A 27,029-nucleotide genomic window follows, 5' to 3' on the forward strand; every position below is an offset into this window, starting at 1 on the left:
GCAGGACAACACCACACCACAGAGGTAGACAGAACAACAGAGGGAAAATAACTAAAAAAAAGGACCTGCAAACCTGCAGCTGTTGCTACACCATCCTCAGTCTCTGTCTCTCCTGCCTGTAAAGCAACATGAGATGCCAGACACTGGAGCAGGGAGTGCTGGCTGCCATTTAAAACATCTGCTGCACTTCCCAGTGCATGCAGGGCTGGGGGACCAAAGTCCAACAGGTGGATTACGATCTAAATGAAATATTCACATCATTTTCTTGCTCACAGCCCAGAGCACAGCCTGCCTCCCCTGTGCCAGCACAGCTAAGGGGGTCTGTGCTTAGATTTTTGGGTTTAAGTCAGCTCTGCTTCTATAAAACAGAGACACTTCCCTTCTCTTAAATGTTTTCTGACGTGGAAATGATTCCTAGCAAAGAAAGAAAGAGCAGGATACATTTCAGATGGGGAGCCTGCTTTTACATCCTGTTTAACAAATCAAAGCACAGCACACAGCAGGCTTGCACAACCTCCGGCACAGGTCAGGCTGATCTGTCTCCAAGGGCCACCCCACACCCAGGAAACAATGTAAAAGCCAATTAACCTTTAATGTAAAGTGTAAACACCTGTCTTAGCAGGGCTGTGAAAAATGGCATCACATTCACCCCTTCAAGGTGTCCAAAGCCACTGCTCAAGGTGCTGCTTGAGAGGTGACCACCTCTGCAAGGCTGACCAGAGCCTGAAGGCTGCAGGCTGTAAGAGAAAGGCCAGTGTTTTCCATCATTGGAAGCTGGAATGATCCTTGTGCTTCCCATGCCCCAAGGCAGGACCTGGAGCCACCAGGAGGATCTCCAGCCACTGCAGCCTGCCCTGAGTACAAGCACAAGGAGCCAGGAGTCCATTTGGATCCTTCACACAGAGACCCAAGACTTCAGTTCATTAAATATGCTACACATCAAAAAGCATCCAAGACAACCTCATCTCAAACATCCTCCTACACAAAGTATACTCCAAGTACTCCAGTGCACTCCAACACAGACCCTTGCTACTCCTACACTGAGGACATCTGGAGATGAAGAGCTCCAAGATCAAGTATCCAAGACTTCAAGCCTAACTTTGGTCCTCTTAACTAAACTCTTTATTTTTACCATTTTAAGAGCAGGCAAGAAGTTTCAATCCCTCTTTAAAGACAGATACCAACTGATCCCTGATTATGTGGGGAAGACAGGAGCTCCACCAGACAGCAGGGCACAAGCTTTTGGCAGTAACTGCATTCTCCATCTGTGGGATAACCCAACCCTCAGACTTACTTTCCAAAAGGACAGCAGCAATACCACGGCTGAGGCTTTAGGACAGGAAAGCAAGACACCAGAATGGCCATTTTGTTGAGTTTTGCTATATTCTGGGCGTTTTGTTTTTAAATTCATTGCAGCAGCTGGCCCACCACTGACCTGAAACTCTTTTGGAAAACAAAAAATATCCTCACAGCTGAGAAGCATCTGGATGTAAAGAAAAAAGTGTCACAGCTTCAAATTTACAGCACTGCAATTGTAGAGCACAAGCCCACAGAAGATGCACAGACTTCCAGATGGAGAGAGGGACAGGACTGATTACATACAATTATTAATGTGTGTCCCTACACCACTGGAAAAAAAGAACTGAATGTGCTTAGGAAGAAACAAAGCAGTGAAAAATAAAATGACTACCCATTCAAGTATTTGTGCAACACTGGCATGAAACCTTAGGGAAATAAATATTTGCTTGACCTATTTCCAGAAGAGAAGTTTTTTATAAGTCCCATGAAAACCTCTTTATTTACTGAGGCATGAGAGCAGAGCATTTGCAAGCATCCCGCACACCAAGCCATGTTCCAGGAGCAACTAACTCCCTTCTTATCCTTCCCAGAGGAGCAAACTGATGCCTTTACACCAGTGGGACAAAATGAGCCTGAAAACAACATCAGGGCACTTCTTCAGGAGAACAAGAGTTAAACACACCGACACAAAGAGCAAAGAAACACCCTGCCCCCCTGGAAGTCCCTTTCTACTGATCCATCTGCCTGTTGCTCAGTGAATTTTTGAGTGCTCACACTTTAAACCTGCGCCACCCAGGCTCTTCATTAAGGAGCCAGGCGCCAGAGCTCATTCCCCACCCTATTCCTCACATGGCTCTCAAGCAACTCTGTATTAAAATTTTAAAAATTAAAAAAAAAAAAAAAGCCATTCCCCTGCCCCCAAGCAGCCCAGCAGCAAAGCAGGCAGGGAAGCCCCATCACCCAGACTGAATTTTCTGAGCATTACTGGGCAGGAGTGTGGGTGGAGCTATAATGGAAACTTTTGCAACCTCAACACCATGTTATTTTATTTCATTTTTTTTCCCCAAGCAAGTGCTAAAACACATGAGGGACCTGGCTGGAACAGCAAGGGCAGCACTCGCCTGCAGTAGGAGGAACCTTACAGATGCCATGACTGCAACTGGACATGCAGTTTAGAAGGCTCATTGTCCAATTTTTCTATTTCTAATTTTAAAAAAAGGTAGTAATAAGAGGTGAAGAGCACACAGATAAAAGGGAGTCCAGTTAAATGTCCCCTTCTTGTACCTGTAGAACAAGGAGAGGGCACCCTCAGTGTCCCTCTGAATGGGGAGAGGAAAGAGAAACCACAAAGCCTTTGAAGGACATGAGAGAGTTCTCCACGTGGAGATGAGCCACGGCTGCCATGGCTGTGACAGCTCGGGTGACAACCCAGCCGCCTGGGCTCTGCTCTTGTGCCATGTGTCATCACCAGCTCCTGAGCTCCACCACAACCAGGCCTTCCCAGTCACTTCAGCAAGCTCACTACATTCGCATTTTAAGCATTGTTATTTAGAACATTTGTCAAGAGAAAAAAAAAAAAAAAAAAAGAGAGAAAAAGCAAACAAAGGAGGGGAGCAGTACAAGACTTTTTTCTTTATAATTAGAAGCATCACCCCGCTCTACCAAGCAGAAGAGTCATCACAGCTGCCAGAGGGAGAGAGGCTGCTGACCTGCACCACAAAGACCATCAGGCACCAGCAAGCAGGATCTCCAAAATAGTGTCCATAGCAGGACTAGACTCATTCCACCTGGAGCAGGTGTTTAAGTTACTAACATAATTCTCCTGATCTCTTGTGCAGTTAATGCAAAGAGATGGACAACTCAGCATGATTCTGTGTCTGCATGGGGCAAATCACCCTTAGGATGAGCAGGGTGGGGGGAACCTGGACCTGGCTCTGGCTTCCTGCTCTCCCAACAAAATCCCTCTATTCCAGGGTGACCCCAGCCCTCTGCAAGAATGAGGGCGACAATAATTTACATTATCTGTGAGCAAACCAAGTACCCCTCTACGGGGTGAACCTCCCTCATGCTTTTTTACATGCAAGTCAGGTGGAAAACCAGAAAGGAATAATAATAGCAGGTGATGGGAAGAAAGGGACCCATTGCAGCAAAGTGGGCAGCAATAAGCCAGCCCGTGGGGGTTAACTTGAACAAGCTGGGGGGGCTGAGCAGGATGGGGGGAGATGTCTGCTCCCCCCTTCTGCCTTTTGTTGGCATAGGTTTCTACAGACTCCCAGTTGTTTGTCTCCATTCCCAACAGTTTTCATGGAGAGCTGATGCCCAGTCTGCCGTCACCCCAGTCCCTGGAGGGGATGAATGTGAGCGGGTCTCGCAGGGCTCATCACAGCCCAGATACTCTCCCACATTCAAGAATAGCAAGAGATGCACGTGTGTGACAGCCTGGCACAAAGCAGTGGGATCCTGGTGCCCAGGAACCTGGAGAAGGTCCCATGGGACCAAAGCACAGCCATGCCCTGCAGACAACACTGCCTCCAGACCTGTCCCATCACACAGACAGGGAAAGGCTGGACAAGAGATGGATACAGGCCCATGTCCCAGGGCTGGAATGCAAACCCAAGGTGCAGATAATTCCAGGAGCTAAGAGACAAGCTGTTTTTACATAGTAACACCATAGTAACCAAAGAGGAGGGAAAAGCCCGCATACACCAGGGGACAGAGCTCTTGGAGAGGAGGAGCAGGAAGGAGGTCTAAATAGAAGGAAAACCCTGCAGAGCAAGGAGACACACTTATATAAAGGAGAACTGGAGCCACACTGCTGTTTAAATCTCCCCACACTGAAAACCCAGATGGCTCTCAGTACCAGCCTGGCTCACCTGCTCCAGGCTACCCTGCTCCAGGCTGCCAGCACCGCCTGCATCCATCCCTGTGCCTCCCCGATGAAAACCAGCGGTCCCCATGGGGCTGGTTTCACTTGGCTTTACAACAAGGAATTTATTGATAGGGATGTGCTCCCACGAGTGACTTCAGGGCTTCAAGTTACTACAGCTTTTCTACAGTAGCAAGAATTGCGGAGGCTGAGCCCTGTCAGAAAAACCTATGCTAAATCCCAACCCATCTATAATATAATTAACACCAGCTACAGATTAGGCTGTATCTGAAGCAAATCAGATCCAACAGCCTCCTCTTTCCCACCCCCAAAGGTGGGTCAGGACTCCAGAACTGTGTGGGCATCCGTGTGCTGCGAGTTACTGGGATGCACTAAGAGGAAACAATAAACAGACTGGAACAGTCTGCTCCCTCTTCTCAGCTACGCTGTAAAATACATCAAGGTCACAGATCCAACCTAGTTAATATAAGTTATCATTAAATTGCTGTTTTCTTTTACGGTAAATAAAATGCATTTGGGTGTTTTTCTCTCCCTCTTCATCTCTTAAAGAGAGATTAGTTTAGAATAAGCTGTTCCAGATAATGAAGTAAACTTCTGGCTTCCTATCCATGGAGAAGTGTTCCTGAGGACACTATGATCCTTGTTTGGGGACTGCAGCCAGAGTAGGTGGTCAGGGAGAAGAGCAGGGAAACGCTCCCTGTTCAACTGGAGCCACCCTACAGCACTGCAGAGAGAAAGCCCATGGCTGGGCAGAGTTCATGCCTTTAGTCGGCAGAAATGGTAAAAATCAGATCAAGAAAGGCTTGTATATGAGCTTTTCTAGGTACATCACATGGCTTTACAAGACACATCACCTACCACTCCCCCAAAAGTTTCCCATCAGGTAATCAGAGTAGCAGAGAACTCCTTTGAAAAACTGTATTGTCTGAGATTTGGGGGTGCAGACAAAGTGTGCCCTGAGCAGTAGGATGGGGCCACTTCTCACACAGGCCAGCTTGCCAAGCCAGTGTGACACCCGAGCAGCACAAAGCCAGTCTCCACCTTGGACCTGCATCCCATCCAAAGGGACATCCCTGCTCTCCGAATCCACCTCTCACAGCAGAGAGGCCTCGTTCTGCTGGCACCTGGCCACACGCCCGGCTGCACCGCAGGAGCCCTGGATAAGAGCTGGCATAGCCCGGGCAGGACTTTACCCCGGCAGCCCGAGAGTGTGAGGTTAAACCACTGTCCCCAGCCAGGCCAGAAAAGCACCGAACGGGAAATCTGGGGTTTAGTCCCGGCTCCGCCACAGATTTCCTGTGCGGCCTCGGGCTCGGCACTTAGCGGCCGCTCAGTTTTCCTACCTGTGAGAACAGGCAGATGCCGTCTGCTCGCATCCCGGTTTGTCCCAGGCACCGGCACTTTAAACCTGGCACTGCCGCAACACCAAGAGCTCCAAAAATCCCCACTGTGACCAACCCTCCAAGCCCCAGCTGCGACACGAGTGGGGTCTGCTGTCCATAGAGCGAGCAGCCAGGGAGGGCTAGAAAAAAAAGCACTTTTCTTCCTCTAAAAACCCAGACTAAAAGAAAAACAACCCAGACCACGCCGGGTGGAGCGGGGTTCCGAGCCGCCCCACGCAGCCGAGTGGGTCCCGGGCCGCCCCACGCAGCCGGGTGCTCAGCAAAGCTCCCACAGCGGCGGGACCCGATTTTTAACCGGATTTATTTCAATTTTAATTGCTGGGGCAGCGCGGCCCCGCCGCTCCCCGGCCAGCGGCAGGGCAGGGCTGGGCGCACCGGGGCGGCGGCGGGGCGGGGGGGGTCCACGCGTGTCCCGATCCTCGGGTGGGCGCCCCGCACGGCGACGGGGGGCGTGCGACCGCCTCGGCCCCGCTGCCCCGCACCTGCCGGGGCTCTGCGGTACCGGGGGCAGCGGGTGCGGGCGGGAGCGACGCGCGGGGCGTGGGACCCTCCCCGCCGCGCCGGGCGCTGGGCACTCACCCGCGGCAGGTCCGTGGCGGCTCGGCGGGGCTCGGTGCGGGGCGGTCCGGTCCGGGGCGGTCCGGCGGAGGCCCCGGCCCCGAGCGCGGGGCGGGCGGCGCAGCGGGGCGGGCGGGCGCCGCCGAGCCCAGGCATCGGCGGGGGGAGCGCGGGGCGGGCGGGCGCGACACACACCGGCATCAGCCGGGCTCCATCGCCGGGCGGGGGGGCGCTGACGTCACCGCAGCCGGCCGGAGCGCGCGTGCGCGCGGGGACACCCGGGTGGGTCGGGGCCACCCCGGGACTGGCACCGGGACTGGGATCGGGACCGGGACAGGGCACCGGGACTGGCATCTGGACCGGGATCGGGACTGGAATAGGGATAGGGATAGGGACCGGGATCTGGACCGGGACTGGGATCTGGACCGGGATCGGGACCGGGACAGGGCACCAGAACTGGGATCTGGACCGGGACTGGGATCTGGACCGGGATCGGGACCGGGACAGGGCACCAGAACTGGGATCTGGACCGGGATCGTGACTGGGATAGGGATAGGGATAGGGATAGGGATAGGGACCGTGATCGGGACCGGGCACCGGGACTGGCATCTGAACCGGGACTGGCATCTGGACCGGGATCGGGACCGGGACCGGGCACCGGGACTGGGATCTGGACCGGGATCGGGATCGGGACCGGGACAGGGCACCGGGACTAGAATCTGCACCGGGACCGGGACAGGGCACCGGGACTGGGATCTGGACCAGGACCGGGCACCGGGGGCTGCGGCGAGCGCCTGCACCGGGGCTTTGCCCCCGAGTGCTCGCCGCAGCCCCCGGGCGCCCGTGGGGTGCGCGTACCGGGGAGCAGCACCGAACGCGGGGAGGGTGATGAGCGTGCGGCCAGCGCCGGGGGCCGGGCACGGAGCGGTGCGCACCGGACCCCGCTGTCCCCCCGCCTCTGCCGCTCCCCGCAGGGAGCTGAACCGGCCCGGCGGCGCTGGGCTCCGGTGGAACCGGAGGAGGGCGACGAGTCCGGTCGGTCCGCGATCTCCATCAGCGTTGTCAAGGGCCGCGGGCGGCTCGGGGCGCGCAGCCCTGCACGGCGCCCAAGGCGGTGGAGCCGGCATGGGTGGTTGGTGGCTGGAAGCCCCCGGCCCTTCCCCTTTCCCAGCTGCTGTCCCCCGGGCAGGTGGGACTGTCCCACCCGGGAGGGAGGGAGGCTGCTGCGGGCAGGGGCTCAGGGGTCCAGCCACGGGGTGAGCTGCGCTTGGGGGCTGGACCCCAGAGCCCCCCGGCACTCCCCGGACTGGAGAGGTGCTTGGGGGGCCCAAACCACTACACCCCAAGGTTTTGGCAGCGTCACTCCCAGCCTGCTGTGAGCAGGTCAGGAATCGAACCGAGCACCAACTATTTCCTTTAAATAAAGTGTGTCTTGGAAAGATCTTGTCTTGAAATCAGACACCAGCTTTGGACAAAAGATAAAAGATTTTCCAGTTGCCTAAATGTGCACATTATCTCATTTTTCCTGGATTCAGAGCTGATGGTTAGTTACATTTATGTAAATATATCACTTATCTAAAGCTATTGGCTTTAAAGTGCATATCCTGGCTGGATTGTTGGGAGCTGGGACACAAAAGCTGAGGGCTTTCCATTCAGAGACTTCATTTTTCAGGACCATGTTTTGCTCAGTGCTCTCAGCTCTCTCGGTTTGAGGGTATTGCTGGATTTCTCTGCAAGCCCTGGCTCTTGGAGTCACACAACTGTGTGGGAATTGCAGCTTTCCGGGGTTTTTTTCCTTAAATAAGCTTGAACCCTTTGTGTTTACAGAAGAGATGTGAACTTCCAATAGGTCAGAAACTAGGATCCAAATCAGCAGAGCATGTTTTTAAACCAGATTGGATGGTTTCAACCAGTCCTACTGCTGTATTTCAACTTTTTCAATGCTTGTGACTGGGGACTGAGGATGGCATTTCCTCCTCTTCAGGCAAAATGGCTTTCCCACCCACTCTCATACCAGGCCAGTCTGACTTGATCTTTCTGGGAATGGGAAAGAAAAAACAAAGCTAACAACACTGTTTTCCTGTTATATTCCTGACTCCAGGGCTAGTATGCAGAACAGCTGGACTTTCAGGAGTTGTCCCTGTGCCTGAGGTAGCAGGACACCTGAGCATTGCTCCCCATGGCTTTCACAGGACGGGAATTTGACCCCATCCAGCTGTGCTGACTTGGTGTTTCTGCCTCTCCTCTCATCCTGTTTTGCTGAATCACTCCTTTCACAAGTCTCTGGAGCTCTTTGTTGATCCAGGAAAGGAAATGGGAGCCCCAGCCCAGTCAGCTGAGGGTCAGGAAGCTCTGCCAACCTTCCTGAAGCTCCCCCTCCTCTTAAAACGCTGATTCTCCCTGCTGGGAGAAAGGGCCATGATAATGAGAAAGCCCTTTCACATCCCAGTGTCTGGCAGGGATTCCCTGGAGGGTCACAGCAGAGGAATGTCAGTCAGGGATGAAAACCCTGCCAGCAGCAGGCAGCTGCTCCTGGGAGCTGCCTGGCACAAGGACCTTGGACCTGATGGGTTGATTGACTGCTGTCACCCAGCCCCATCCCTCACCAGACATGTGGTGCCTGCAGCACCCTGCTCAGTGCACAGCATTCACAAAAAGGCATCCTTACAGCTGTGTCTCAGCCTGCCTGGCTGCTGCCTGGTTTTACCAGCATCTCAGGAAACCCCCATGTGAAGGGGACACTGGTGAAGGTAAAGACAGCAGACCCAGGGAGAAAGGAGCCAGGCTAGTGGTCATCAGAGGATTGTGCCACAGAACAGTGAGGTTCTGGAGCATCCTTCCAGATGGGAAAGGGAACAGGAGAACACAGGTTCCTCACTCTGGGGTGAAAAGAGGATTCAGATGCTGCAGGGGTTTGCAGTGTGGGCTTCCAGCCATCAAACAGTACTGGTGTCCCCAGCTACTCACTGAACCCTACAGCTGGAGGGATTTCTCCTGTTCCAGCCCCAGCTTTGCTTGTATAAAAAGCAAAGTACAACCCTTTTTTAGTCAGCTTGGTTCCCCTCCTGTCCTCTGCAGCATCTCTGGGAGCTGAGCTGTGTCAGGTGTCAGCCAGCATGAAGGCAGGTGGGTTGGCCAGTGAGTCTGCCTCACTACTGGATTGCCTGACCTCCCTGCAGACATTTCAGGCCCCTGAAGAGGCATGGAGCAAGGCAGGATCCAAGGAGATGCATCCCAGGCAGCTCAAATATTAAATCAAACAGCTGAGAAAATCCCAGAGAAATAATGTATTGGTCAAGGGAGGAGGCAAACCTCTCATGAACTCCCACCTTAGAGGCAGCTGGAGAATTGTGAAGAGGGGGAAGAGGAAGCCCATTTTTTGACACAGCTTGTCCACTCTCCAACCCTGTGACTGAAGACATAACTTGCTTTTTGGGAAAGAGGAAAATTTAGGAGGCTCCTGGGCAGTTTGTGGGTGCTCCCAACTGCTAAGTGGATGGATTGATGGATGGATGGATGGATGGATGGATGGATGGATGGATGGATGGAGTTTTTCTAGAGAAGCCCAGGATCTCAGGATGTAGAGCTTTCAGCACAACAGGCAGTGGAAGTATGGGGAGCCCACAAAGCAGAGGTGCCCCATTAGGGGTGAAGGCTGCTATCCAGAAAAGATGGGGAGTGCTGGGATGCAGGACAAAAGCTGTCAAGTTGGATGTGCCTGTGAGATTTTGGAATGCAATGAGCTGAAAATATTACATTTCAGATGACTAATAAAGAAATCTGTTATGCAAAGGGTCATTGCAAACATCTGTGGGTTGGGGAGTTCCCAAAAGAGGGAAGAAACCTCTCCCTGATGGAGCAGCTCCTGGGGGAGGATGCACAAGATTCACAGAGAAACTGGGGGATGCAGGATTAGAAGCACAAGGAGGGATGGATATGCAAGAGTCACCTTCCAAAAAAGAGGAAAGGGGAGTAAAAGGAAGTATGAAAAGCAGCTGGCAGGAACCAAGGATGATTTTATGGCTTTGCAAAAAATTACCACAGCAATTAAAAGTGTTCTAGGCTTTTTGGAGGAGAAAGAAGGAAAGAAGAGGGAAGTAAAAGCCTGGATTGCAGGGAAGGATGCAGAGAGGAACAGCCATCACTCAGAACTGCCATGGCACAGCTGGAGATCTGCTGCAGGGTCATGGGGGCACAAGCAAAGGTTGGTGTGTCAGGAACCAGGAGTACAGATTGGTGGGGAAAACCAGCTAGGCAAGGAGCCTTGGAGGTAAGTGATGGGATCTGTACTTCTGCAGGGTTCCCAAGTACCGGGAACTCATCCTTGTGTCCAGAGAGTGGGGGCTTAGAGCCACAGCAAGGCTGAGCTGCCCGCTTGCTCCTGCTGGCATTTTGTTCCTTCTCCGTGTTCATCTGGAGATGCACTCAGCTGGCTGTGGAAGAAATGGTATCCTGTGCTCAGATGTCCTTTGTTGAACGTCCTCTACAGCATTTTTTACCAGTTACCTGGCATTTGCAGTCCCCCCAGTTACCAGACATCTGCAGCGAGATCTGTCCTTGCTTTTGTGTTCCAGCCCTGGGGCTTGTGTTACACCCTCAGGGCTTGGAGGATGTAACCCCCTGTCCTGGGTGAGACCCACTCCAGTGGCATCAGCAAGCACCAGTCTAAGGACATCACCTGAAGTGTCACACCCAAGCTGTCTCGATGGAGGTTCCAGCAGACTCTTTCCCTGCTGGGCAGAAGTGCCCAGTGACCTGGCCATGGGCTGTGGGGTTTGGTGGCAGCTGCCTGCCCTGCAGTGCCAGCCCACCCTCCTCAGGGACCGCAGCCATGCCAGGCCATCCACAATAGCTGCTTTCAGTCCAATTTCACTGAGGAGCAGAGCTCTCAGTAGACTAAGCGGCTGGAAAATAAGCTTCATTCCTCAGCAGATTTGTCACAGCCTTCAGGAAAGTTCCCGTGCTGGGACTTGTGCCCAGGCCATGCTTGACACTGGACAGGCAGAGGGGGGATTGTGTCTCCAACTTGTGCCTCTAGTTGCCATCAGCAAGGATGAGGAAAGTGAGGCACTGGGTGCTAAGAGGGCTTGCTTGGGAATGAGCTGTGGCATTTCTGCAGATCAACCCATCATCTGGGACCAACAAGCTTTGGATCCTTCTTCTCAGGGTCTAAAGATGTCCTAAGCAGCCACCCTCAATCTTTGGTGCTTGCCTGCCCTCACAGCACAATGTCAGCTCCATGAGTGATGTGTTGGAGAACCTCCATCCCTAAAGTGCCACCACTCAATTCCCATCACTCCAAAACCCAGCAGAGAGGCTGCTGGGGAATCACCAGCACAAACGTCAGGTAAATACAGGACAAAGCCTCTAGTTATAGTATGGTGGGAGTCAATGCACTTTTTGGGGGCCACAAAAAAGCCCCACCACCTCAGTTTCTCACCTGCGTCCACCCAGCTATTCCCACATGACTTCCCCACTGCTCTCGGGCTCCCTGAGATCTGGAGAGCATCAATTTTCTTAAGGTGTCTGCTTTTATGTGCTTTCCTTTCACCGTGCCCTCTTTTCCCATCGCCATGGAGATGATGCAGGGCAGAGGAGCCCCTGGGCTTTGGCCACCCTTTATGTCTCACGCTTCAGCGTGTCTTTGTGGGACGGTGGGTTGGAGAAGGAAGGGTTTCCATGGGCATAAGGCAGCCGTGCCCGGGGCTGTTGGATGAGCCCCAGGTGCCAATGCCACCCCAGAGGCACCGCGGCCTGCCGGGGCCCTCAGAGGCCCAGCGGGAGGCAGGGGGAGCAGCCGGGGGCCGTGCGGAGACGGGCCCTGCCCTCGCAGCAGGGAGACGAGGAGCTGAGGGTGAGTGCTGCTGCAGGCACAGAGCAACCCCGGGGTTTAGTTTTGTCCCGGAATCGAGGGGGTGCTGAGGCTCAGCAGCTGCCCAGGTAATAGGGAAGGCCCTGTTGGTTTGCAGTGTGCGATGGATGGGAGCGCGGCTGTGGGTGTGGGTGTGGATGTGGGTGTGGGTGTGGATGTGGATGTCAGTGTGGATGTGGGGGTGGATGTGGATGTGGATGTACATGTCGGTGTGGATGTGGGGGTGGATGTGGATGTGGATGTACATGTCGGTGTGGATGTGGGGGTGGATGTGGATGTGGATGTGGGGGTGGATGTGGATGTGGATGTACATGTCGGTGTGGATGTGGGGGTGGATGTGGATGTGGATGTGGGCAGGGTGTGCTGCTGGCAGGGTGGCCCAGGAGCAAAGCACACTGGTGTCAGCAAAGCACCAGGTTTGTTTGGGCAGCTCTTTGGGTCTGGAGGTTGATGTGAGCTGTCAGCAGGAGAGGACTGTCCCCTTCATCCTCCACAAGAGCTGCATGGCAGAGGGCTGTGATCCTGGCACATTTGGGGGCTGAGGGCTGGAGATGTCCCATTCCTCTAGAGGGTTTATTTATTGAATGTGACTTGAAGACCATTTCCTTTGTCCTGTCTGCCTATTAATGTCTCTCAGGACCATAACCTACTCTTCACCTCCCTGACGGGCCTGCTCCATCCACGGTGGGGCCAAGGCCTGCAGGGAAAAGCCTCTTTCTCTCCATTCCCTGCCTTCCTCCAGCCATCCCAGGTGAAGCCCACAGGGAATTAAATTCACTGAGCTGAAAACTGTACCATAGCCATGCAGTCCCCAGCAATGAGATGCTTGGGGAGGGGGCAGCTACCCATGGAGGCAAGGGGGGACAGTGGCTCTGCAGAGTGGACATGGCCCTGGCACCTATTTTGCTGTGTGGCTGCAGTGTTGTGTTGAGCTCTTGCACCCTGCTCATGAAGATGGTGCTCAGTGCATCGCATCTGGGGATCATTTCCAAGCCCTCACCCCAAATCCTATGGGATTTCTCTGCCCAGGGCTTTCCCTATTCACTTTTCAGGTCTGTGTCAGTGTATGTCTCAACTGGAAGCTCATAAGTGCTGCCCAGGGAGCAACAGGGTCAGTCTGATCATTCCTCCTCTCCAAAACTGCCCCCATGTGCAGAGAGGAGCTGTGTCCCATTTGCTGCCAGGCCCTCTGGCAAGGCAGGAAAGCAGCTGGAGGGCTGCCTGCCCCGGCAGCAATGCCAGGGAAAGCTGGGCTCAGCAGGTTGGTGAGAGGCCCCGTGATCCGAGCCCCGCTCACAGCAGAGCTGATGGAGCCACTGAAGCTTCGGGAGCTGGCTAGCACTTCCCTGCTATCACCCTCCAGAGAGGATCTGGGATTTGGGCTTATTCCTGGCTGCCAGGGAGAGGTGAGGGACAGGGCATTGAGCTCAGGCTGCCTTCCAGGAGGGATGTCTGGGAATGGGACAGGGCTGAGCTTAAACAAAATGGATCAGAGAGGCTGGATATCTGCTGGGGCAGAGGGCTTGTCGCGTGGCCCACGCTTGTCATTGTCCCTTTGGGTAAGGAACCAACTCCCCCCAGCTGTTCTGTGCACTGGGTGCTGTGCTGCGAGTCCCTGGGGACACCACATCATCACCTGGCTGTGCTGCCCAGCACAGGAGTTCTGGCTTGTACAGGAGCCATGTCTGGCCAATTCTGCAATGCCTAAGTGGGATGCCTTTCCCTCTGAGTGGGAAATGTTAGGTTTGGACTTTATTCAAAGTGAGTGTGTGGTGTATGGAGCAGCTCAGACTTCCTACCTCTCTGCTATGAGTTGTTTGGGAATTTCTAAGGACAGTGCAGGACAGGAGGCCTCCTGCCAACCCAATTCTTGTTTGAATGGGATGTTGACAGCTTGACTGTGTGGTGTTGCTGTGAGGTTGTATATGCCCTCTCAAGGAGGAAACATGATGGTGTATCCCAATGGCAAGGGCATCTCTCCTCCAGGCTGGATGCAATAACTCATGCTCTGGCTCCTGTCCTGTTTTCTGGTGCTCACAGAGACCCTAGCTGCTCTTCACCAAAGCCCTCAGGTGTTTGCCTCAGTTTCTCTAGAGGCTTACCTGTCCCCATGATGGGGCTGTGTTGCAGCCATGACATAACTCTCCTACTGTAAACTCACATTGCCTTTAGTTGCTGGAGTTCTCTTCCCCTACCTGGGTCTATTTGTGTCTCTCACTTGCAGTCTCAAACCATGAACTATGTGGGGCAGCTGGCTGAGAGCATCTTTACCACGGTGAAGGAGATGTACCAGGACCTGAACCCTGCCACCCTGTCAGGCTGCATCGATGTGGTCGTGGTGAGGCAGCCTGACAACTCTTTCAAGTGCTCCCCATTTCATGTGCGCTTTGGGAAGCTGGGGGTGCTGCGCTCTAAGGAGAAGGTGGTAAGTGGTGCCTGCCCTGGGGCTACGCTTCCTTTTCAGTGTCTCCAGACCCAGGATCTTCTATAACCCACAGGTTATGGAAAGACTTTGTTTGGGGGGAATGGGAGCCCACTGAAAGGGGTGCTTGCCAAGTTTTTGAGGGATGCCCCCAAATGGAGCCCATCCATTTCCATGGAGGAATGTGCTCTCCAGGAAAATTGGGAGAGGTCCCTTGCCTCAAAGGCTGTGTGGCTGTCAGCCCTGTGAGCATCTTCAACCCATCCCCTCCATCTGGAAGTGCCCCTGTGCTCCAATGGATGAAGGGGTTCAGATGGACAGGCTGCTTCTGTCCCTTGCTAGGTTGACATTGAAATCAATGGAAAGCCTGTGGATCTGCACATGAAGCTGGGAAACAGTGGAGAGGCCTTCTTTGTCGAGGAGTTAGAGGAGCATGAGGTTGGTTATGAGGAGGTGCTGCATGTCTGTGTCCTGGTTGACTCCCTGGAAGTGCAGTGTTGAGTTAGAATGACCAGGTTTGGAATGCTGCTCTTTCCCAGAGTGACTCCATTGTCCCATCCAATGTTTTCTGTGTCTGGAAATGTTCCTGCTCAAAGGACCTTGCAACCCACGTGGTTGCACCCTGAGGGAGTATTAGACCAAATATCTGCATCACAGACTGGTCTCCATCAATGGGCATGGCTGCTGGCCAGACAGGTGGATATCTTGGAGCTTGGCCTCTCTGCTTGTGGCAGAGATAAGAATGAGACAGATGCTGTGGCAGGCTGCCCGCTCCAGTGGGAAGTGGGATGAGACTAATTGTGGCTTCCAGAAATCCTGGCAGCTCTTCTCTCAGGCATACTTGTGGTCACTGCTGGCTTGGGCTGGGTTTGCAAGTAGGAAAGGGCTCTGGAGTCAAATTCCATCTGCAACCTTGGTAATTCTGGTATTGTGGTGCCATCTTCTGCCTGTCTCTCCTTGCCCATGTTAAGGATGTTTTTAGCTTGTGCTGGATCACCCTAATATTCTTTTATTCACATGTTGTAGGTACAAATCCTTTCCTTTTAGGCCAGGCCACAAAACCACCCCTGAGCTGAAGGTTCTGTGGTGTTGGTTGTGCAGTTCTGTAGTATACTCTATAGAGAGCAAGGAGTGCTAGGCTGAAAAGGAGTGTGCTGGAGGGAGCTGATGGGCTCTGCCCCATCCGTGTCCCAGGGCAGCATCCCCTTCTTCCTCTGCACCTCCCCCATCTGCAAGAAGCGGTGCCCAAAGGATGCTGTTCAACCCTCCTGTGGGCTGGAGGCCTCCAGCACCAGAGTGATCCTGCGCAAGAGGAGGCCACACAAGAGAAGGCCTCAGAAGAAGGAGGTGTTGGACTCAGATTCTGACAGCTGTGATGAGATCAAAAGTGAGCTGCCAGCCCCAAGGTGAGCTGCTTGGTCTGAGCAGGGTGATGCAGTAAGTCAAGCCTGTGGGTTCATTTGGTGATGCCCAGCAGTACTGAAACAGGGGGAAAGTGTTTGCAAGTTGGAGCCCAGTCTCCTGTGGAGTAGAAAGCCAGGGGGAATGGTGAAACTGGGTATTGCCAGCTTTCTGGAGAGGAGACTGCTGCTTGGGAGTAGCACAAGTTCCCTCTCTCTCCTCCTTTGCAGTGATGCAGCACATTCATCCTTTGCTGATCTCCTTGAAGTAACTGGGTCGTTGCAACCCTCAGAGATATACTCTTACTCCGATGGGGAGGTGCTTGAAGTGGACAGGTAACGGGCAGAGCCAAGGTGTTCTGCTCAGCTCTGGTGAGAGTAGGGCACATGCCCCATGGCAGGGAAAGAGGTATGGAAAAGTGACTTGGAGGTGTCAGGAGACGAGAGTTTTTCTAGCTTGATATGGTGTGGCTGCAGGAAAGCTCAGAAACCACAAGGGACACTTGTGGCCATGGTCACAGGCGTGAGAAGCCTGTGTGCAGAGGGCTGTCTGCTGATGAGCTGCTCTGGGCAACTGCTGGCACTTTGCTTCCTTGGGCCTCAGCTTCCATAGGTCTTGGTCCTTTAGGAGTGACAGTCTTATAGGGTAGAAATGACTTTATGAGAAACCAGCGTTACAGGGTTCTTAGCCCTAAATGTCCTTGCACTGATAGAAGAACATGGGGCTGCAGAGTAGGTGAGACCTCACACCACCTTCTCTTCCTACAGCTTCATGTTGAGCCATCAGTCTTCTTCCAAAAGTGATTCTGAACTGGAGATCAAACCACCAGAAAGCTTTTCTCTAGCGGCTGAATCCCACACAAAGTGGACCTGGGGAAGGCTCCCTCAGGTAAGTCCCTGCTCTTGCTCTTTCGCTGGGAACGGGTGTCCAAAAGACCTGCAGAAAGCAGAGGAGGCTGTGGCCAGGCAGCCTTAGGGAAGTTGTCCTTTTTTGTGTGATGCTTTGGGCAACTTCCCACCCTCAAACCTGTTCTGCTTTCCTTGAGGTGAATAAATTGGTGCAAGTTAAACCAACCAAGTCCACAAAGATCACTGCTGCTGCAGCAACCACCATGTCTGCGACACTGGTCCCAGTGGATGAGGCAACCCCTCTTGTTGCCACCTCTGAACATCTGGGAGGGGATTCAAGCCCAGCAGAACCTCAGGGCCATTCCTTGGCTGTGTCTGCTACTGAACCAACACTTGCACCCCAGGCTGGGAGCAACATCTCCAGGCTGAAGAACATCGTCCGTGCTGTCAGGATAAAGAGATTTTTGGGGGCCTACTCAGTCCCACAAGAGAAACAGAAGGGAGATGTGAATGTTGTGCCAGAGGTTCAGCCAGATGTGGAGCCCTTTGAGGGAGCCACTGCTCCAAGGCAGGCAGGCTCAGAAGGCCCCACGTCCCAGCTGGAGAGGCAGAGGAGGCAAGGTAAGAAGATGACTGGTGCTGCTTAAAGTGGTGTTTGAGCCTGCAGATGTGTCTGACTCAGATGAGCACCTGAGTTGTCCCTTCAATGTAACTCCTGGCTTGACTTGTGTCTTCATCCTGACCTTGCCAAGTCAGGGAAAATCACAGAGAAGCATTTATGTGCCCTCCTTCACAGTGTATTTAAGGATCATGCTAGTGCAGGTGTCTTGAGGCACTTCTGTTGCTGCTGACTTACGGCAGTTTTTCCAGTAGGAAAATGTCTGCCCTGTTTGTATGGTACATGGATATGAGGAAAATGCTGTTGGCTTTCACAATAGATGCTGGGGTGATTGGAAAGGTGATTCAGCTAAGCTCTCTCTCTTCTGTCTATGCATTAAGGATCCTTCAAAAGAAGTCCTCATTTGGATCCCAGTGCCATTTACCTGGAAGACTTCTCTGAGCTGGACAAGAAGCCGGTGGCTCTCTATTTGGCCAGGAGGTATGAGTTGCCCCAGCTGGCCAAGCTCAGACATTTTTGAGCGATTCCCCTGGCACAAAGGATGGAGGTAGTTTAAAGCTATTCTCTGATGTCACCACCATTTCTTCCTTTGCTGGCAGTGACACAGAGCAGAGTTTGAGGCCTGTGACAGACCCCAGCAACCCTCTGTGCATCCAGCTGCCATCCAGCTTGCCTGCCAACAGCCCCATGGACTCTGACTCGATGCCCACGGTTGCCCTGTCACTGTGTGGGGGCCTCAGGGGCAACAGGCAGATCTCTCATGGTAGGTAGGAGGAGAGGGGCAATCTGCAGCCCTGAAATCCTTTCTATCCTCCAATCGCATGACACAGCCTCTGTCTCACCAGAGAAGTTCAAGGAACACATGGTTTCCTACCAGCAGTTTGCTGAGAATCCAGGGCTCATCAGTGACCCAAACCTGGTGATAATGATCAACAAGAAGTGAGTGGCCTGCTCTTCCTGCTGCTTCATCCCACAATGGACAGCATGTCCCCTTTGTCCCTGTGGAAACCCTCCTGTAGGAATGTGACTCCATCCCAGAGCATGATTGTACCAAAGTAGTTGTGGGACCTGGCCATGCTGCAGGATGGTCATGTACTCATCCCTCTTGCTTTTTCCAGGTATTACAACTGGGCAGTGGCTGGTCCCATAGTCCTGGCCCTGCAGGCTTTCCAGAGGAACATTCCTGAGGTCAGTGGTACAACACATTTACAGGCTATGATTCTCAGCAGGGCCTGGGCTGAGGACTCACCTCATCCCATGTTCTGCCATGTTCACAGAGCATCATCGACAAATTGGTGAAGGAGAAGATGCCCAAGAAAGAGAGGAGGTATTGGTTCTCCTGGAGGAGGAGAGAATTCCCAACAGAGGGGGTATGTTTGCAGCAGTGGATATGACAACCATGTCCCCAGGGGACAGGCATCATTCTGCTGACTGGCAGGGGTGGGGGCAGGGTCCTGGGGATGGCCTGAGATTGACTTTGAGGACATCCAGGACCTGACAAGGTGACTTCTTAAGATTGCTACTTGTACCCTTTGGTCTGTTAATGCCTGAGCAGCAGAGCAGCACTTGGTAGTGCAGACCTTGTAGTGGTGAGACTTCCTGCTATGTGCCCATCATGCCAGGTCCCTGGGCACCACATGTGCTTGCTGGTCTCTCTGCCCCACCACAGCACCAGGCTGTGCTTCCTCTTCCACCAGAATGTCCCTGTGAAGGCAGGGACTGCACTGATACCTCTTTTGGCATTGCTGTTCCAACTGGAAGAAAAGCAAAGCAGCCCTTGTTCTTGCTCTTAAGCTCTGTGCAAGCCCTGTTCAGCAATAGCAATCATCTCTGTTATCAAGACTGTGTTGAGCCCAAATCCAGAACACAGTCCCATATCAGTCACTGAAGAAAATTAACCAGAACCAGCACACCTCTCTCTGCCTGCAGCAGCAGCCGAGGCCAGGGAAAGCCAGCGTGGGAACACTGTGGCATGACCCTGCTCAGCAGAGGTGAGTGCCTCCCTCCCAGACCATCTTCTGGAGTCTAGATACTCCTGTTCTCCTATGTGACTAATTATTCCTAAGTTTGCCTAATAAAAGAGGGTAGAAAGCTTTTTTAAGACTCTGGCTGACCCTTCCTTTCTTTGTGTAGGCGGGAGGAAAAGGAGTCACCCAGCGACAATGAGCCCCAGCACCCTGGGGACATGTCCGCAGTGGAAGCTCCCGCTCACAAATCCCTGCCAACCTTCAAGAAATCCCTGCGGCTCTCCTCCAAACAAATTGTATGTATTTATTCCTCCATCTTCACTGTCCATGTGTTTAGGGGTGAGACAACCCTTAAACAGGGATTTCTCTACTCCTGACCTCATGTTTTCATAGGACATCCAAATATTTTGCCCTTGTTGGCCACCCTGTAGAGTCTTGAGATCTCTGGCCTGGCTGGGTGGCTGTTTGGCCTCTGGCAAGCCTTGGGGTGGTGTGAATTGGTGCTGGTGTAACACTTTTGGTGCCCCTCTGCCCCAGGGAAGGTTGAATCTGCAGGATGGCCCCAACGAGGTGGCATTTAGTGTGACGACTCAGTACCAGGGTACGTGCCGCTGTGAGGCCACCATCTACCTGTGGAACTGGAACGAAAAAGTGGTGATCTCCGACATCGATGGCACCATCACCAAGTAAAAGGCCTTTCTCCCACCCCAAAATCCTTGTTTTCCCCTGTTAGGGGAAAGACACCTTTAAAGGCTTGCATAAGCAGGGAGAAGGGAGCACAAACCCGACTGGGGTAGGGGTGGATACTCACCACGTTGGATGACACTAACCCAGCCTTCTTTCCTTTGAGATCGGATGCTCTTGGACATATCTTGCCACAGCTGGGTAAAGATTGGACTCACCCTGGAATTGTTAAACTCTTCCACAAAATCCACCTGTAGGTATTGGATCAGCTGAGTTCAAGGGGAAGTGGGAAGCTGATTGAGTCAGAGTCAGGGCTTCTTACTCGCTGATGCAGGCCCAGATAGCTGCACTATCTGCTGTCAGTGGTGGCTGATGCTGGCTGTGCTGCCTATGTGATGTTGAGGGGTGAAAGCAGAGGGTTCCCTGGGAGCAGATGCTGGCATTACCTTCCCTGGAAGGAGTGTGTGTCAGTGGAGGCTTTGCTGGGGAGATATAGCTGAGCAGCAGAGGAGACAAGACCACCTAAGGTCACACCTGAGAGAGGTGGCACGGGGGATCTCCAACACTGTGGTGCTGGTACCTCTCTGGGCACATCGCTTCCCACAACCCAAGGGACACACCTGCGAGGGGTGACAGCAGCAGTGAGTCCCTGCTTGGAGCCTCTAGCTTGGTGCCTGGCTCCTGTGGCCACTGAGAGGCACTGTGGGCCCGTGGATGGCTCGTTCTGGCCCCGGGAGGAACGTGGGAGGGATGCGCTCCCGGGGATTGCAGGGACCCGGTACCACCTCTGCCGAGCTGGCCCCCGCCCCGGGCGTCTGCAGGAGCTGGGTACAGCCCTCCACACCGGACAGGCAGTGCTGTGGGATAAAAGTGCTGTGTGAGGGTGCTGAGCAGCAATGGGGCTGTGCTGCTGGGCTGGGCGGGTGTGTGGCTGCTGGGACGAGCATGGAGGGTGGTGCAGGGGCTCCCAGTGTGAGGCAGGTGGGGATTGAGCTTAGTCTGGGTTTCCAGATAAGGGATTCATGTTCATTGTGGAGCCACCTTGCTTACTGGAATAAGATTTGGTCTTAGGCCAGGTACTTGGCTACTTCTTCCTCCTCGGAGCAGGAGAATGCCTTGCCCAGGCCACAGCTCAGAGGGGCTCCCTGTATTCTCTCTAGGAATGGCTACAAGTTCCTCTACTGCTCGGCCAGGGCTATTGGCATGGCCCACATCACCAAGGGCTACCTCAAATGGGTCAATGAGCAAGGCTGTGGCCTCCCCATGGGCCCCATGCTGCTTTCTCCCAGTAGCCTCTTGTCTGCCTTCCACAGGTACAGTCTTTTCCTGCACTTCATGTATCCCTGGGGATAGCACCCCCTTCCCCAGCTTGACTCTGAGGGATGTCCCAGCCTTAAACTGCTCTGCCCTCCTTGGTGCACAATGCCTTCCATGGGAGGCAGCAGGGGAGCTGCCTGACCTTGTTGGAGCTTCACAGTGAAGCTTCTGATGCACAAAATCTCTTACCCTTCAAATCACTTCCCTGAGCCCCAGACAGGTTTGGTGCCCACAGTCCTGGCCAGCTGATGCCACTGTGACCATGTCTCTTGTGCTGCAGGGAGGTGATTGAGAAGAAGCCAGAGGTGTTCAAGGTCACCTGCTTGACAGACATCCGAAAACTGTTTACTACAAAGTATCCCTTCTACGCGGGCTTTGGGAACACGCCCAGTGTGAGTGGTCTCCAGGTGTGCAGGGAGGGCTCAGGCTGGGTGGTGGTGCCTTCCTGCAGCTCTCATTCCATGCTGGCCTTCCTTGGGCAGGATATCTACGCTTACAAGCAAGTGGGGCTGCCAGAGAGCCGCATATTCACAGTAAACCCCAAGGGAGAGGTGATCCAGGAGCTCTCAAAGAACCAAAAGTCAACGTAAGCAAAGTGTTGATTCCTCTGTATCTTTGGGATGACCTGGCTTTGATGCAGAGAAGCATCGAACACCCAGTGACACCAATGTAACTTCTTTCTTACCCCCACAGGTTTGAGCGGCTGTCAGAGCTGGTGGAGGTCTTCTTCCCTCCTGTGGGACAGAGGGGGAGCGCTGCTCTGGTGTCCCCAGAGTACAGCCACTTAGCCTACGGGAGACCTCCACTGCCTGATGTTGACTTGGATGGCTTGCCCTAGCCCCATCCCTGTGGAGACCTGACACAGAGCTCTCCTGCATGTTCTTTGCCAGGACTAAATGCTCCAGGTGCACCTTGTCCTCCCTGTTTGCTGCTTGGGCATTTTGCACTTGTAATAAAGGTGATGACACCCCTTAGCAGGAAGCCAAGGTGGGTAAGAGGGAGTTCTGACTCTACAAAAACTCCAGTTGCTAAACACAAATTCCTGAAAGCTGGGTCTCTTCTGGTGTTTGTAGCTCCTCTAAAGCCTGGCTCTTTTTTAAAGGTGGTGGTTGTTTGTTGTTGTATTTATTGATGAACCCCTGACATAGCTATTACTATCTCTGGTATGACCAGTGTTCCAGACAGTCCAGCTACCTGCAGTTTGGTAGCGAAACTGCACACCAACTTGTAAAGGTCGATGGAAGATGCTGAGGTTTTGAGTGTTCTGAACAAAAACCAATAATAAATAGTGCCTTAATCCAGGCTGCCTCTTGTCTGCTCTAGCCTGGTGCATAGAAGCGGGAGCCAGGCTCTAAGTCCTTTCTTAATATATGATTAGGCTTATTCTGCTCAAGCATCCTGCCAAGTGGGTCTTGGGGGTGATGGGATCAGCTTCTAGAAAATGGTTCTTTTTCCTGTTTTTTTTTTTTTTTTATTACTACATTTAGCTAAGGTAGCAAAATTAATTAAAAACAAAAAACAAATGCAGGCTTATTCTGTATGTACATGGGGCAGAATGGACAGGAGACCTTGCAAAAGACAGAGATCCATGTGCTGAGGCTCACTCCAGGCTCCTGCCCCTCGGGGTGCCTGGGAGCAGGGGATGTCCGCAGCCCAGCACAGCCTCAGTAGCACCAGGGACACCCAGGGGAGAGCCCTGGATGAGGCTCTGCAGGACCACACAGGCTCAGCCCTGCTCCCTCATGGGATCCCATGGGTCAGAGCCCGCTGGGATTTGCCTCTATGTTTACCATGTGTGTCCAAAAGCAACTGCAAGGAGAGTGTGACCTGTCACTGGGACCCCTCTGTGCACAAGTTGCCCCAGCGTGGCCATGCCAATAGCCTCAGGGACCTCCAGCTCCAGGCACCCACAACCCTGCAAATGCTCCCTGTGCCCAAAGCAACTGCAAATAGAGCTGGGGTATGAAAAATAAAGATTCTTTATTTACAGAAAAGCAGCAACAAAAACAAACTACATAATGTATTTTCAATGTAAGAATCCTTATAACAACAACCTATAAAAAGTATTTACATTACAAAAAAACTATATAATAATGTATGAAATGTATTAAATGTATGTACAGAAGAGAATAACAAACTCTAAAACATATTTATAGGTGAAAACTTAACATAAAACTCTAAAACATATATCCAGAAGGATGGCATCCCTGCCCGGCACCTCCATCAGTCCTGGAAGAAAAGCAAGCGACACGGTCACTCCGGTCAGGCACAGAGGGCTGTTCCCTGTGCCCCCAGGCTGGGACATGCTGGCAGAGCGGGACTCTGCTGCCAGCACTGAGCCTGGCTGGGGCTGAGGGCAGGGCCCAGGCAGTGGGACCCAAAGGGTGGCCCAAAGCAAGCACAGGGCTGGGGTGGTGCTTGTGCCACCAGAACCCAGGGCCCCCTGGGCACCGTGTCCCTGAGCGGGGCCACCCAGCCCAGCCCCAGCCTGGCAGCAGGGGACCCACCCTGCCTGTGGGCAGGGCATGGCCTGTCCTGCTGCTGGGCTTGGTCTTCATCCCAAAACCATGTCCTCCTCCTCCTCACCTTTCTCATCCACTTCCATGTCTTCAACATAATCCTCCACATCCACCTCCATCTCTTCCTCCATCTCCTCCTCCACATCCACCTCCATTTCTTCATCTCCATTCTCTTCAACATCTATAGCCATACTCTCTTCTCTATCAACCTTCACATCGATTTCCATCTCCTCCTCAGTGTCTGTGGCAGCCTGCATGGGGAGCAAAACCTCACAGTGGGGTCCCTGCCCCACACCATCCCCACAGAGCTCCAGCCCACCCAGGCAGCGCGGAGGTTTCCACCTCCATGGAATGGCACTGTACCTTCATTGGGACAAAAGTGAGCATCCTGAAGGGATGGGTGGCAAGATCCAGGCAGCAGGGAGATATCTGGACTGAGATGAGTGTTACAATTTGCGCTTTTCCCGCGCACAAAAGTGCACTTTGAGCAGGGTGTGGTCACACAGGGCCAATCATTTTCTTGTCTGGGGGACTCTTGCTGTGTTCCATCATGACTCACAGGAGTTCCAGGACCACTCTGCTTTGGGCAATGGCGACTGTTGAATAAGGAAATCCTTTCATGATTTTGCTTAGAAAGGACCCTAAAGTTCATCTTGTTCCAACCTGAGCAACCTCCCTCCAGATCAGGTTGCTCAGACCCTCATCCAGCCTGGCCTTGGATGCTCCCAGGGATGGGGCATCCACAGCCTCTGTGCACAGCCTGGGCCTGTGCCTCACCCCCCTTAGTAAAATAACAGTTTTCTTAGATACAACCTAAATTGACCTCCTGCAGTTGAAAGCCATGTCCCCCTTCTCCTCCCACCACAGACCCTGTTGAACACTCTGTCCCCATCTTTCCTATGGGACCCTTCAAGTCCTGCACAGTTGCAGTGAGGCCCCTCCATGGCCCTCTCTTCTCCAGGCTGAGGATCCCCAACTCTCTCTTCATGGGAGGTTATAAAGTAAAACAAAGGCAGAAGCACCGCTGGACTCCTTCCTCCAGTCTGGCATCTACCTTCTCCTTCCCTGACCCCTGCGTGTGAGTGTAAGTCATCTCCTTGTCTGCCACTTCTGGAAGCCACACAAGTCATTTTGATCCTGGAAACCTCAGCAAGAAATACTTTATTTTTTATTCCTTTCCAGTACAAACAGTTTTTCAGCTTTTAAAATCTGAACAAATAGACATGGTTTTAAAAACAATAGAACACAGTCTTTTACAGGATCAGTTATCAACTGCCTCAGAAAGCTGCCCATGCAAGGACAATCCTGTGGCCAGCAATTCCTTACTCTGCAAGCAATTTAAAAAAAAATGCCCATTTTTTAACAAAGTTTCTTTCACTTTTTAAACATGAATAGCTGAGAACTGAAATAACAAATTGTCCATAGCTTCAAGTGACTAGTCAGGAATAGTCCAAACATAGCACCATTTTCCGGAAGGTCAGACTTCTTCCTTGTCCTAGTTCTGTTATGGCCAGTCCTGGCTCCCTCTTTTCTGGGGAAGTTGTTCCCATTCAGCCACTCTAACCCAGCCCTGGCTGGGGAACAGGGACCCTGGCCCTTGGCTTGGTTTTCTCTTTGGTTTTCTCCCTGGTGTGAGGGGATGGAAAAGGGGCTTAGGCAGGATGCTCCCCCTGCAGGGTGAGGGCTCCCCTGGCCCATCACAAAGTACTCAGGGTTGGCTTAACACTCCTTCCTTAGGCTGGAGGAAAAAATAGCATTTGTTGTCTAAGAGCAGGTTTTGCAGGATGCCCAATGGCAGCAGGAGGTTGTTCCTCAGCTGGTGAAGTGTCTCAGCAGCTGGAGGGTAGCTCCAAATCAGCAAAGCCCAGAGAAGTGAGAGTGAATTCTGGTGTTGTGAGCTGGCAGGGCTGGGCAAGTGATGGGAAGGGCCACGTGTCCTCTTTATGCTCCCACAGCTCATGCTCCTCTGGAAGGGGACTGAGCTTTTACTGCCTCAGGGGAACATGGTGTGGCTACTGGGCTCAGTGATCCCTGTGGTCCTACCTAGCCCAGAAGCATGTTTAAGGGAGCTCACCCAGATTTTCTGGGGGAGAAAAGGTGCCCAGATGCATCTCGGCTGGGAGCTGCTGCTGGTTTGTGCTAGTCAGAGCACAGAGCTGCTCCTTTATGCAATCAGGGGGGGATCGAGGAGGGAATCATGGTGCAGAAGAGCAGAGACAGCCTGGTGAGGGTGACAGGCACTGTGTGAGAGCCAAAGGCTGGCTGGTGCGGGAGGGTTCATGAGCTACAATGCTGAGAGAAAAGTATGTTCCTCTGCTATAAAGTGCCAGAGTTGCTTGGATGGAGGCTCTTTAATATCCTCCTCATCCTAGTAATGGAGTCCCCATTGGCTGATCAGCGGAGGGTGCCCATGGTGGGCTCCTGGGGAGAGGTGGATTCTGTGTGCAACAGCTCTGTAGGGCAAGGCTGGAGCTGCTTAGGAACATAGACAACGTTTTCCAGCCTGCCTATTTGTAGGAAACCAGAGTCAAGCTGGATAAATGATGTGGGTTTTTCATTCTGAGCTGAGGACAGGTCTCCAGAGGTGTTCTCACAGATGCCCTGCCTTGTTCCACACCGGTATTGGTCCCAGGGCTACTGGCATCCCAGTGGGATCAGAAGTGCATGAGGAGGATGCAGGCTCCTTCTCCTCCACTGCTGCACTCACACCCTGGAGCAGCTGTAACTCTCCTGCCTGGGATGAGATGATGGAGTTCACAGCTTAAGCAATAAAACAGGAGAGAGCCAGAGCTGGAGGACAGGACTGCTCTGTGCCCAGCTTGATCTCTGCAGAGACCTATGGACACAGCTCTCCTCAGGGAAGACGTGTTTTCCATTACCATCATGTCAGTCCCAGGTGCAACCAGAGAGCCCAGCAAAGTGGGATTGCAAAGCACAGCAGCACCCAGAACCATGGGGCTCTCTCCAAACACTGCTGCCACAGCTTTTGGCTGCTCAGTGTGGGTCTTTGGAATATGGCAAAGGACATGGGGGCAGCATTAGGAAACTGGAATCAGATAGGCACCATGACACAGGATTGTTCAAAAACATACATATGCATACCATATATATATATATATGCATATGTGTTTTCCTAATGCTCACCCTCATATGCTCCATAAGGCATGTGCATCTGCATGGAGGAGGGAGCATTATAAATGGATTTACCATACACAAGGAGGGCTGCCATCTCG

At 53.0% G+C, this 27,029-nt stretch overlaps 2 protein-coding genes across 8 annotated transcripts in view; one reads left to right on the top strand and one right to left on the bottom strand.

The window, feature by feature from the left end:
* The window catches only part of ZHX3 (zinc fingers and homeoboxes 3), a 46,757-nt gene extending 40,418 nt beyond the window's left edge, over positions 1-6,339 (bottom strand). For both annotated transcript variants that reach the window (XM_068207527.1, XM_068207525.1), the window contains exon 1: positions 6,169-6,339. The gene's annotated coding sequence lies outside the window, so the exon portion shown is untranslated. The remainder of the gene's footprint in view (positions 1-6,168) is intronic.
* A 4,909-nt stretch (positions 6,340-11,248) lies between these two features.
* LPIN3 (lipin 3) lies at positions 11,249-22,316 on the top strand. 6 transcript variants are annotated; one of them, XM_068207534.1, is made up of 21 exons: positions 12,052-12,144; positions 12,377-12,770; positions 13,072-13,130; positions 14,244-14,444; positions 14,784-14,879; positions 15,636-15,847; positions 16,073-16,177; positions 16,610-16,730; positions 16,888-17,311; positions 17,690-17,789; positions 17,909-18,072; positions 18,155-18,248; positions 18,428-18,497; positions 18,587-18,679; positions 19,239-19,300; positions 19,443-19,572; positions 19,814-19,962; positions 20,127-20,213; positions 21,121-21,273; positions 21,729-21,863; positions 21,971-22,316. In XM_068207534.1, exons 3-21 carry the CDS (start codon positions 13,086-13,088, stop codon positions 22,113-22,115), a joined length of 2,586 nt encoding a protein of 861 aa, XP_068063635.1. In that variant the 5' UTR covers positions 12,052-12,144; positions 12,377-12,770; positions 13,072-13,085; the 3' UTR covers positions 22,116-22,316. The 6 variants fall into 6 exon arrangements, with proteins under 6 accessions (XP_068063633.1, XP_068063634.1, XP_068063635.1 ...); XM_068207529.1 differs by lacking the exon at positions 12,052-12,144 and adding an exon at positions 21,558-21,669 and having other exon boundaries at positions 21,760-21,863; XM_068207530.1 differs by lacking the exon at positions 12,052-12,144 and adding an exon at positions 21,558-21,669 and having other exon boundaries at positions 17,909-18,066; positions 18,152-18,248; positions 21,760-21,863.
* Positions 22,317-27,029: the final 4,713 nt, after the last annotated feature.

This window comes from Anomalospiza imberbis, chromosome 17 (genome assembly GCF_031753505.1).
Source record: "Anomalospiza imberbis isolate Cuckoo-Finch-1a 21T00152 chromosome 17, ASM3175350v1, whole genome shotgun sequence".
In the NCBI taxonomy this organism is placed as follows: domain Eukaryota; kingdom Metazoa; phylum Chordata; class Aves; order Passeriformes; family Viduidae; genus Anomalospiza; species Anomalospiza imberbis.